Source organism: Monopterus albus, unplaced genomic scaffold (assembly GCF_001952655.1).
Source record: "Monopterus albus unplaced genomic scaffold, M_albus_1.0 scaffold155.1, whole genome shotgun sequence".
Taxonomy (NCBI): Eukaryota; Metazoa; Chordata; class Actinopteri; order Synbranchiformes; family Synbranchidae; genus Monopterus; species Monopterus albus.
Genome location: NW_018128035.1, coordinates 232,474 through 244,211, shown reverse-complemented (window position 1 = coordinate 244,211; position 11,738 = coordinate 232,474). Strand labels below are relative to the sequence as shown.

Here is an 11,738-nt window from a genome sequence, read left to right as displayed (position 1 = left end):
CTCTAACGCCGTTCACATCAACAGTCAGTGTGTGATTACCAGTGGCTGCTCATCCCATGTGACAAAGACCTCGTCTCCACCTGGTGTTAACCTGTGGTCGAAACATGATCTGATCACAGACCTTTACATTTGCACCTGGGATTAATAAACCTTCTTATCTTGATTTTGGCCAAATCGCAATCTGATCTCAAGTTTGCAAATGAGATGCAGGAGCAGGTGAACCTGTCAACAAATGTGGTGTGTCTCTGGAGCACAGACTGGTTCAGATCATTAAAATATCTTCATCCAGGTAAAACTGCTTCTCATAGAATGGACAGGTCCTTGGCCACCGTCTCCCCAGTGCCATGATAACACAGCATGTATTACAAAAAGCTCTCAACCTTCAGAGGAAACAGCAGAGTCTGGCCATAAAAGACACATAACAACAAATGGACTCTGACCCATTTTGGATCCCGTTCCAAGGTGACAAAATGCCTGGATTTAAGCTAAATGGTCTGACAAATCCTGTACTGAATCGTCCATTCACACTGTGTTTACTCTCCTTGACACTTCAGAGAAAAGAGTCTGGTAACAGATACAAACGTGATAACATCTGTGACACTGGATCCAACCAAAGTCAACAAAACGGCTACAAAATGCGAATCTGCAGGAGGAACATGGGCTCGTAGGGCTCTCTGCCCAGATTCTCCTGCTGCTCTGTGACATTCGTTAACCCTGTCCTCACTGGGGGGCTGTGCTGCAGCTGCACAAGTAACATTCATTCTACTGCATCATTCAGTCGGTATCAGTCCAGTAAACGTCTGCTGTTCTGCTGCTTGATGCAGGTCCCAGAGTCTGACGTGCACAGAGCTCGGTGTGTCAGTGGCCGAGCACTCGTCCTTCTCACGCTATCAACAGCAACACCAGGCCGTAACGCGCCGGTCACTACAGGAACACAGGGACTGTTCTTTGTCCTTCTTGCTTTGTCGACTTTGCCTTCGATCCCAAACACTTTTGTTCATGAGATCAGGCTGTTTTTTCCTTGACAGTGTCTGTAGTGTCCGAGCAAGGAAAACCAGAGTAAACAGAGAATGTGAATGAAATATTCATTATGGGATTCCTTTGGTTGTTTACCTTAACAAATGCAGGTGTTTTACCAACCAAGCCAGTGTGTCTGGTGTGAATCTAGAGAATTTGATGGGAATACTGGGACGACTGAGACCAGTTAAACCAATAATAAAATGAGTGAGACTCAGTAAAACCATTTTAACCAATAAATCCAGAAAGACCTGTAAGAATACTGACATACAGCAGAGCAGTGACATCAGTGGCACCAGTAAAACCCCAGTGAACCCAGTCTACCATGGTCTCTGATTACTGGGTGAGGTGCAGCAGACTGGTGAAGTTTTGACAAGGAGGGATCAACAGACAGGTCCAGGAACAGAGACACCAGGGTCTTTTTATATTTGTCAGGACATAATACATCCACCAACCCAAACCCCCAAACCAAGTCTGAACCCTTAACTAACCCACTGAAGGGGGTAAGGACTGTAAAACATGTCCTCACAATGATGGTATAGAAACACATATTGTCCACACACACACTGTGGACGTGCTGCATTTTCATGCTCCGCTCTTGCATAATATTGCGTGAGTGTGTGTGAGATTTGGCTCTAGGTCCCTGGACTATTCGGATACCGAAAGAGGGTCCACACCCCACACGCACACACACACACACACGGACGCCCATACATCATGTGAAATGCATGTGAGTGCACTGAGCCCAGCCCATGTGAGCCTGCTGTCACTGACTGGCTGCTAATGGCTAACAGATGAGCCAGAGTGTGTGTGTTTATGTGTCTTTGTGAGGACATGTTGTCCAGTCCTCAGACCTTCCTACTTAATGGTTCAGACCTGGTGTTAGGGACCAGTTTAGAATCAGGGTTAGGGACCAGGGGATGCATTATGTCAATGAGGGTCCTCACAAAGACAGAGGTACACATGTGTGTGTGTGTGTGTGTGCCATTGCCAGGCCTGTCACAGTGCAGCTGGGAGATATGGGAGATTTAAGATCAGCCCAGTATAACGTCAGCCCCAGTATGTGGCCGAGGGGAATTCCAGTCATCTCCTCAGCTCTGTTACCTCACCTCCCTTCACTTCTTTACCCAGGTCTAATATTGTTTTTCTGGTTCTGTCCTCCTCTCTGCTGTTCCTCTTACTTCCACTCAGTTTCCTCCATATAAATGTTTCCTCCATCGGGTTCAGATGCTCCTCGCCCTGTCCCTAAGGCTCCAGACTCTGACTCTAGCCTGCGCTAAGATCTCTTGGTGTCACTCCTGAACAACACTCTGACAAACCTGTACGTCTTCCCGTGTAGTAGCAGCGCTCCCCCACCTGAAGGAAGGAAGCCAGCGTTGTCTGGTACAGGAGGATCAGACCTGGGGCTGTCGATTCAGGTCCTGGCAGCCTCACGCTCGGCTGCACGTCGACCCATTGAGAAATGGGGCCAGCTTTCATCAGTCATGTGCATGTCACACCATGAATCACATAGTACATCTCATTTATCTAGAAGCCAAATGAATCCGGGAGAAAAACAGACTGTGAGCTGGACAACTATACTGAACGTGATGACTCAGGGGTCGTTTCTCATGCAAAGGCCCAACTAAACCCCCAAATATTCTGCTGAACAGATGAACAAAACCCAAACAGCTAACTTTGTTTCAGCAGCCTGGAGAAGAAGGTGAGATGGGTTTGTCATGTTTGTTAGTAGAGGACCCAAATGTGCAATTCTGCACTCTCTAAAACTTAACACCTGATACCTGACCTCAGTGAAAGACTGGAGCAGGACGGCAGGACAAGAGGAGACACTGACTGACACTGGATGATCCGGCTCCACCCTCAGTTTCATATATCTGGAAAAAGAATGTGTTAGGACGTGATTCATTAAACCTCTGGTCTGTGCTGTGGCGGCATTGTGCTTCCATTGTTGTCTCTCGTCTCTGTCACTTGTTGGGTTTCAAGCACAGTTTCCATTGTAAAAGAGATTTTGCCCTCAGTCAGTTAAAATAAAAGGTCATGAACAACAGTTTTGTCTGGAAGTGACCGCCCCTCATTTACAGCTTCCTGATAGAGCACATTTAAACCAAATATCCATATGAAGAAGGTCACAGCCTCCTCATCGCTCCACACACATCTGATATTTTAGACAGTATATTGGAGTTTTAATAATGAGTTTTCAACGTAAACGTAGCGTCGACATCGACATCAAAGTCGTAACTACAAAGATTTTCAGTGTTTCCAGCGTTGCTACTGTCGACTGTGACTAAACCCTGATTTAACTGACACTGTGCTCAATTTTAAATGCAAAGTGTTTACAAACTCAACAAATTTGATGTGTGTGTGCGATAGCGAGGTCAGGATGTGTGTGCTGGGTCTCCCTGCGGACACGGGTCGGAGCCAGCGGTGACCCCACAGGATTCAGTTTCACACATTCACCCCTCTGCCTCCGTCAGCACACTGGAGAATGTGTGGTACAGTGGAATGTGAGCCGGTGGGTACAGCTGACTGTGTGTGATGTGCTTGGCAGGAAGAAGGAAAACACAGCTTTCACCAATGTTCACATCACGAGTCGCCGGCTCTACTTACATCAGTGCCATGTGTGTCGTGTCCTGGATCTTGTCCTGACGCGCAGTGTGAACTGTGGGACAAGCAAACAGGATGCACCTGAGCACAGTCTGGAGCCTCAGCAAAGGAGAGTCATAAGTTTTCACTGACTGACAGGGCAAAAATAGAAATGTTATCCATTTAAAATTAAATCTACAACACAAAGAGAGAAAATAGTTCCTAAAGTCACTGCACATGATCACACCTACACACTTAACAGGTGACACTGGGCACGTCTCATTTCCTTGTTTGATCATCTCTCACTTCTTGGTCCTCACTTGACCTGCGAATTGATCTGGATTTCAGTAAAGTGCAGACACTTTATTTGTGCAAAAGGCTGCTTTCAAAGCTGATCATAAAATGTAAAAACAGACAACGTACATCCCCGTGGTAGTAATGACACTGTCTTTGTGAAATTTGACCCCGTGGTAGTAATGACACTGTCTTTGTGGAATTTGACCACCTCTGGCTGCATCCTGTGAGGACAGATGGGGCGTCCTGACAAGCACAACACTACACCATGGCAATAAATGATTGTCTGAACAGGTGTTATCACGATCTCAGGTTAAAACGAGCACCTAAATTGCAATGCGCTCCCTAATCAGCACGCACATGGCCTCAGCTGCACCTCTCCTCCCACCTCAGTCTAAACGCGTTCATTCATGACACAAAACTAACAGATGTGCCTATGTGCACCAAAAAGCAGACATGAAGCCGAGGAAAACTGCAGCAGGTCTGCAATGGAAGTGATGCAGAAATTGGTGCTGGCAGGAAAACAGAGCTCTGAGAGTTTTAAAATAATGACCGAAATAATACAGATAAGGAACAGAGGTGGGAGGGAGCCAAGAGTGAAACAAGGTTGTTCCTCATGATCCTGTTGTGGCAGGACAGAAAAACCACAAGACCTGCAGCTCAGTTGGCTACTTGTGTCAAAACCAGCACAGGTGATAAATAATAACCACAGCACACACCATATACAGGTGGTCCACATCTGGTCTGAGGACACCTGGTCTGTTCACACTGCTCACCTGGTCTGGACACACCAGGTCTGAGTCAGGCTTGAAAATTTGAAGCGGTACTTTAAGGATAAGGCCGATGGTTCTAGTTTCACATAACTGCTCTTGAAGCAAAGTGAAGTTGAAAAATAAGAAAGGAGAGAGAGGGAGGAGAGATCAACATGGAGAACATGAAAAGTGGGAGGACTGGGGGGGCTGTGTTTGTTGTGCGTACCAGTCGGTGCAGTGTGTGAAATGTGAACTCCCCAGTGTGTGTGTGTGTGTGTGCAGGGGAGGATCCTCTCTCTCTAAAAGCCGGGTCAGAGACAGAAATTGGCAGAGCTGCGAGTGAGAGACACTGGACAGGGAACACACACACACACACAGAGACAAAGAAGAGTGGTCTATTGTATACACAGACACACACACAGAGCTGCTGATCAGTAACACACACACTCTCCACCGGGCTCTGGACTGACCACTTGAGGACACACACTTCAGGACTGTTTCCTATCATGCACCAGCGGAGCCTCTCGGAGCTCCAGGGCGTCTCCACTCAGCAGGGGGCCTCTGCCCAACAGACCATCCAGGGTCGAGCCTTGTGGTGCTCCAGGCCACAGAGGGGGTCCAGACACCGCTGCCTCTGTTCGCCAAGGCGAGCTCCTCTCTGGGCATGGTTCCTGCTGGGGGCCCTGGTGGCTCCGGGAGCCTGGAGCTTTCTGCGCGAGGACGAAGAGGAGCTGCTGGTGGAGCTTCACAACTATTACAGAGGACAGGTGTCACCCAGCGCCTCGGCCATGATGCCTCTGGTAGGACACCCGCTCACAGCTTAGGACAGATGCGTTACACTACATTATGGCATGTTTTCAGCATTAAGCTAGCTCATCCCGAGATTAACCAACAAATCAGGATAAATAAGGCGAGCGTGACACTGACATGATGAGCTGACCTCGTCCACCAAACGCTCTGACCACTGCTACAGAGACTCAGACTGGAAAACCAGTACAGACCTCTGATTTTGTGAATATATTTCAGCAGTGAACTTGATCTTTGGTTTTCAGTGAACTTATGCCACATTAAAGGGAACCAGTGCTTATCCAAGCTTCCCTGCAGCTGTTCGGGTCTGGAGAAGTGAGCTACACACTGAATTATCATCACGTTTTGGGACATTAAATAGTAAAAGGACAATAGTTGTTTACATAAAATCATACAGTTCCAGTGTATAAATGAGGTCAAAGGTCAGAAGTATAGTGTTCAGTCAATGCTGCAGCACTGAAAACTGAAAGTTCATATTCACTATGATGCTGAGTCTATCAAACAAACAGTGGTGAGCAGGTGGAGAAATTCATTAAACATACAGTACTTGCTTTGCTTGTTGGCAGATTTGACTGAATCTAATCATCCTCGAGTCCGAGTGGACGTTTGTGCCAAATTTGAAGAAATTCTCTTAAGGTGTTCCCGAGGTAGGGTCAGGGCCTCGCGTTCTTTAAAACAGACTGGACAGACACACAACCTGAAACCACAACACCTCTGTCTGTGGCTATTGTCGGCGTAGAGGCATAAAAGAACAGCAGCTGCATTACAATCCGCCCAAATGTCTAAAGAACTGTGGAAGTCTAAACAGAGTAGCTGTCCGAACAGTTTGAACTTGAACTGAGACTAAAACTAATTTGAACTAATGAGAACCATTTAAAGTGCCTACGGAGCAGAGGTTTCTTTGGTGACAGACTAGTGGTTTACAGTGACTGACGCAGCTGTAAAGACTTCACTGAAACCTGACCTGTCATCTGTGTATCCTGCATGCCACCATGATGGCCGGGTCCATATTACCCCGTGTGCAGTCTGAGTCCTGATATGTCAGGTCACAAGTTTGGCTCAGTTTGTCCAGGCCCAGGTCAACTAACATGATTCATTGTTGTCTTTAGCCCTGGTGTGTTTCAGGGTCACACTATGCAGGTTTCCATCCACGGGCGGATGGAAACATACTTATTACAGGACATATTACAAATGTGTCGAGAGCTGTGCAGTCATACGGTATGGAGTCACGCAGGCTGACAGGAAACTGACTGGGCAACGCTGACTGACGGGCAGTGACGCAGCACTCTACTTTCCACTAGACATATTTCCCTGCTTTAAATGGATTTTATAATAAAATATCTGCTGTCACAAAAGTCTGCTTTGCTTTCACACCACAAATGAACCAGGCCAGATTTTGACTGACACTGTTCACATGAGCCTAAATGAACCGCACCAGACAGGTGAAGGTGCCAGAGCTGGTTTGGACCAAACGCTCATCGGGGTTCACTAATGACCAGAAACCCCGGCCGTACCTCACATCAGTGCAGCAGAGTTCACCAGTATTTGGTCTGTGGTCACTCAGTGTAATCCACTCGTTTTCATATTGTAGTTGGCAGCAAATGTTTCTCCCAAGACTTTATCATTATTATTGTTGTTGTACTTTACCAGTAAAACTCTTGATGGTAGTGCCCCGGTGACCTGATCTGTCCAGACCTCAGCACGTCTCGCTGAAACGATCTGGACAGATCAAACTGTGGGAACAGTGGGAAATGTGTTTATGGGCATCTGGGTGGACAGACATTTTGAAATGAGTAGACGCATTTCTAAACATTTCAACGTGACTACAGTAACCGTCCTTATAATACAGCAGCAACCAAATCGCTGTTTGCTGTGCCGGGGAGGGAAAGTGTCCGAGAGGCTTCAAATGTGCACGTTTCCCATGATTTGATATTTTAACTCTCTAAAAACTCTAAAAATGCACAAGTTTAAAGTAGTTAATTCTGACTCGGTCCCACATATACACCATCCTACTGCCACAAACACTCACTAGGGACCAAATGTGGATTCATCCGCCACTGAAAATAGTCCCCAACAAATGCACTGCTTCATCTTGTTTGCTTGGTAAAAATGAGTTTACTGAGGCGTTTCCACACTACACCCTGGTACTGCAGCGTGTACTCACAGATTTGAAAAGAAAAAGTCGAAGTGTGACTTTGAGAACTCATCAGAGTAAATGAGAGATGATTCTAACCAGATGTGATTTGACTTTTTTTCTGCAATGCACTCTGACATGTCTCATTGTTGTCCACAATTAACTTTAATTGTCTCCAGCTGTTGTGCAATGTGTTGTCGGATCACAGTGTCCATCGACCGCACACTCAGAAGAAGAAGTGAATGTGGCTTTGAGTTTCCTAAACAGTCTGAAGGATCTCTGTGCAGACAAGAAGGATGAGGTTGGGACCAGATGCTGTGGTGGAAAAGAGGAAGGAGATAAAAAGGAAAGGAGAAGTAGAGAAGGAAGGGTCTGATCTGTTGTGTCTGTCCATGTCCTCGTCCCCAACTCACAGCAGAACCGATTCACTTTTAGTAACATATGGCTTATTCATCATTTTGTCTTTCTGTCTTTTTCTGTTTGCTGAACATTCTCAGAACACAGACACATTATCTTTGGCACTGTTTGCTGCATTGGTCCTGTGTTTGCTTTGTCTTGTTCTAATTATCCGGTTTGGGTCTGCCTTGTTTACATGATGAAACCCCTGCAGCAACGTGCTTGTCTTGCCTTTCCCTTTTTCTTCAGCCACTGAACAGCTGCCTTTAGGTCCTGAATTGGTCTGAAGTTGTTCGAGTTGTGACTTAAGTGCCATCCCTGGCCATTATTTTTCAGATGCCACAAAGAACGGTTCCATAAAACATGTCCTTTTACACTTTGGTTTTCATGGGGATCAAGCAAACAAGTAGTTTACAGGTGCGGCAGGTGGACAGAGCCAGGGTCGCTGTTTCCACCCATCTCCAGTCCTGTAACCATGGTAACCCTACACAACAAAGATGGAGATGCCTGTAGCCTTAAAATGCTCAGAGGGCATGAAACCCATAAATACAGGATGTGACTGAAACTGTCAAACATTTTGGTCAGAAAACTAAAACTAAATTAAAATCAGCTGCCGGGGTGATGTCAGAGTAAATGTCAGGGGATGAACCAGCTTGTTACAGCTATAGTTGGTATAAGAGGAGTGTCTGAACCAGATTTTACTCTGTTTGATAGTTGTCGAGATTTCACAGCAACACTTGTCCAACAGTGACTAACGGGCCAGCGGACTAACACCACGACACCAGTGATGTCACTGATGACGAGCAGACATCATGAACACTAGCTAAGTTCACTTTATAAGATCATCTGGCAGAGATGTTGTCACACTATAGACGCGATACTGCTCTGACTTGAGAACAACTCGTTCTGCAGCTCTCAGCTGGACTTCCAGGTGAACTGGAGGTCACACTGAATCCCAGTTGGTTTTATGTTTCAGCTTCAGGCAGGTTGGAGCCGGCTGGTTGTTGTGATTTGGTCTGTGGGCCGGAGAGAAGCTGGAGGCTGTTCAGCTCTGTATGGGGGTGGGAAGATGACAGCTATGTCCTTATGGCGATGGTTTTCAGTAAAGGATTGCGAAGTGATAACAAACCAAACATAAGCACTTCCAAAGCAGTTTTACACAGCGATCTTATTATATCATAATGGATCTGTTTTCGTTTCACTTGTCATTGAGCTTTAGCTGCCTCCACCCAGCATTCAATGAGCCACAGTAGAAAGATAACAGGAGACAGATTGGTTTCATACGCTGTGGAGATCAGTAAGTAGCCTGAAGCCAAGGCCAGGAGAGGACGATAAGACAGGATTCCACTGAGCTACCAGTTTGATTTTAATTTTTCATCAAGAAGAAGAGATCAGATGTCTTGAAACACCTACAGGAGAAGAGAGGAGCAGAAATGTTTTCTGGCTGATAAACATCACACATTTAGAGACCATGGATGACAATGATCCATTTCAGTAACCTTCCACTCCAGTTTCAGCGCCTCTGCTCGTTGCATTAACGGCCTCCTAAAGCAAAACGCCTGCACAGGTTTTTACATGACACCCTCAGTAAAAGGAACCAGAAAGGCAGAGGAAATGCAGCCCTGATTTCTAGGAACACACGGGTGTTTCCCTCTGCAGGCTCCCTCCCGTTAATAACATGAGTATTGGAGGAGGAGCGCAGCCCAGGAATCTTGGTGGGATTCCACCAGACAGGGAGGGAGTCGGTGGTCAGGGTTGAGCAACACAGGGGGATGACTGTTGTGAAAGAGCTGAGAGACAAGGAAATGGCAGCATCGTGTTTAGAAAGAGAGGGAAATGAACATTAGGTAGAGGATGAATGAGCACAAAGGAGGTCTCAGCCTGTCCCCGCCGGTATGGAAGCCCCACTGGGACATTTCAGTATGGGTCGTCCCATGGAAACTGTTCATGTTGTCCCCAACATTTACAGGCAGAAACGCAGCAGTGTGAATCTGCTGATATTGTTTTTAGTGGTTGAAGACATTAAATAAATGGACTTTTCAGCATGAAGTCAAAACCAATGAAACCATTAGAAAACAATGTTTATATTTTGAACGGTTTCTGTTAAACTCTGTTAAAGTCCGTCCTGACCAAGTCTCATGTTCAAGTCTAAACATAGTCTATACATGTAAGAACATACAGAATAAATATGTTTTATTTTGAATTTTGAAGTTAGGCTGTAGATTTTAGGAGCAAAATGTCGATTTCTTTTTTTATTTTTAAAGTTTGAGAAATAATTACATTTAAAATTAAACTACATTTAACAGCACGATGGAGAGCGTGCATTTCACACTCCAAATAAAATAGCCATCAATAAATATACCGTTCTATATACAGTGCTGGGGAGTAACAAGTTACATGTAACTAATAAGTTACTTTGAATAAGTAATTTTAAAAAGTTACATTACTCATTACATTTTAACAGGGTAACAATTAATCTGTAACCTGTTACATTTTGAAAGCAACCTTCCCAACACTAATACACAGGCAGTGAAGTATTTGATACTAGCTAATATACTAGCGAGGGTGTCAGTGAGGCACTGACAAGGAAACCATCGCTGGGCTGTTGAGAGCGTTACCTCCACCGAGGTCGTTGGTACTGTTTGTTCACAGCATGAAGATTGGTTTGACACTTTTTGGGGACATTGAATGTGGCCCCCCCGCGACCCTGTTAGGGGCTAAGCAGTATAGATAATGGATGGATATGGCCCATGGTACAGTCTATTAGATTCTGGTGCTGATCCAGATAAACTTCCTGATTCAGGACATTTTCAGAGGATTCTTCACTGCTGTGATTGTTGGAAAGGCTGTGGACTGTATGTGAGCGCCCTCCACATTGTTGTATCAGTCTGCGTGGGACTGCATTGAGCCGTCTGTGGTCTTCAGCAATCGCTCAGGTTTATCGTTCTTCTTGAATAACTTTCAAACTAATGGTGAATTCAGTGTGATTCCAAATGCCAGGGGTTGTCATGGTTAAGGCCTCACACACCAAGAGTCAGACTATTATGGGATTATTGCTTTTAGGTGGAACAGCATTATGGGTAAACTGAGCTGCTGTGGTGGAGGTCTGCGCTCTCTGGTTGCTGTCTAGTTATCGTTATTGTTTGTGGTGTTATTATAATATCTGCTTGTTATTTTCAGACGTGCCTGTTGTGTTGGTGTTACTGACTTAATTACCTCAGTCACATGTCTGACGTGATTGCCATCAGCAACACCTTCATGAGTTTGGTTTATTCTGCTACTGGACTGAACAAACGGCCATTTTATACACAGATGATTGCTGTTTCTCATCATTAGCAGCAGGGTTATGCTGCCACAATGTGCACAGCCCTGCACCCACAGGCAGAAGAGACGGACCTGCGTTTATCCCGTTGAACAATGAACGGTATTGTTTTTATTTGAGTTGCTTCTCGTACTGAAGTGTGAAGTGTCTTAGTGGTGAACTAACATTTCTGCAGTACTCCTCCGTGATGGTGGGTGGGAGCAGACTTATGATAACTGCACATTTCTGCTTAGAAGGATCTTTCCTCTGGGTTTCTTTTACTGGTTTCTGAGCAGTAATCAGCAGAGTCCAGTGCAGATGATGAGGCTTCACATGTGACTTTAGTAAAACACAGAGCTGGAGCATTACTCCTTCTCCTGTGGAGGGGGTTTACATTCTCTCTCTGTCCTGGTTCGGCTTCAGGCTGCGGTCTGTTTGTTTAGAACTCAGCAGG

General features: G+C 45.6%; 1 protein-coding gene across 1 annotated transcript in view; it reads left to right on the top strand.

Moving 5' to 3' along the window:
* The first annotated feature begins 5,002 nt into the window (after window positions 1-5,002).
* The window catches only part of LOC109968635 (peptidase inhibitor 16), a 12,236-nt gene continuing 5,500 nt past the window's right edge, over window positions 5,003-11,738 (top strand). Inside the window, exon 1 of the mRNA XM_020615033.1 lies at window positions 5,003-5,446. Within this exon, the coding sequence (XP_020470689.1) occupies window positions 5,153-5,446 (294 nt within the window). The 5' untranslated portion in view covers window positions 5,003-5,152. The remainder of the gene's footprint in view (window positions 5,447-11,738) is intronic.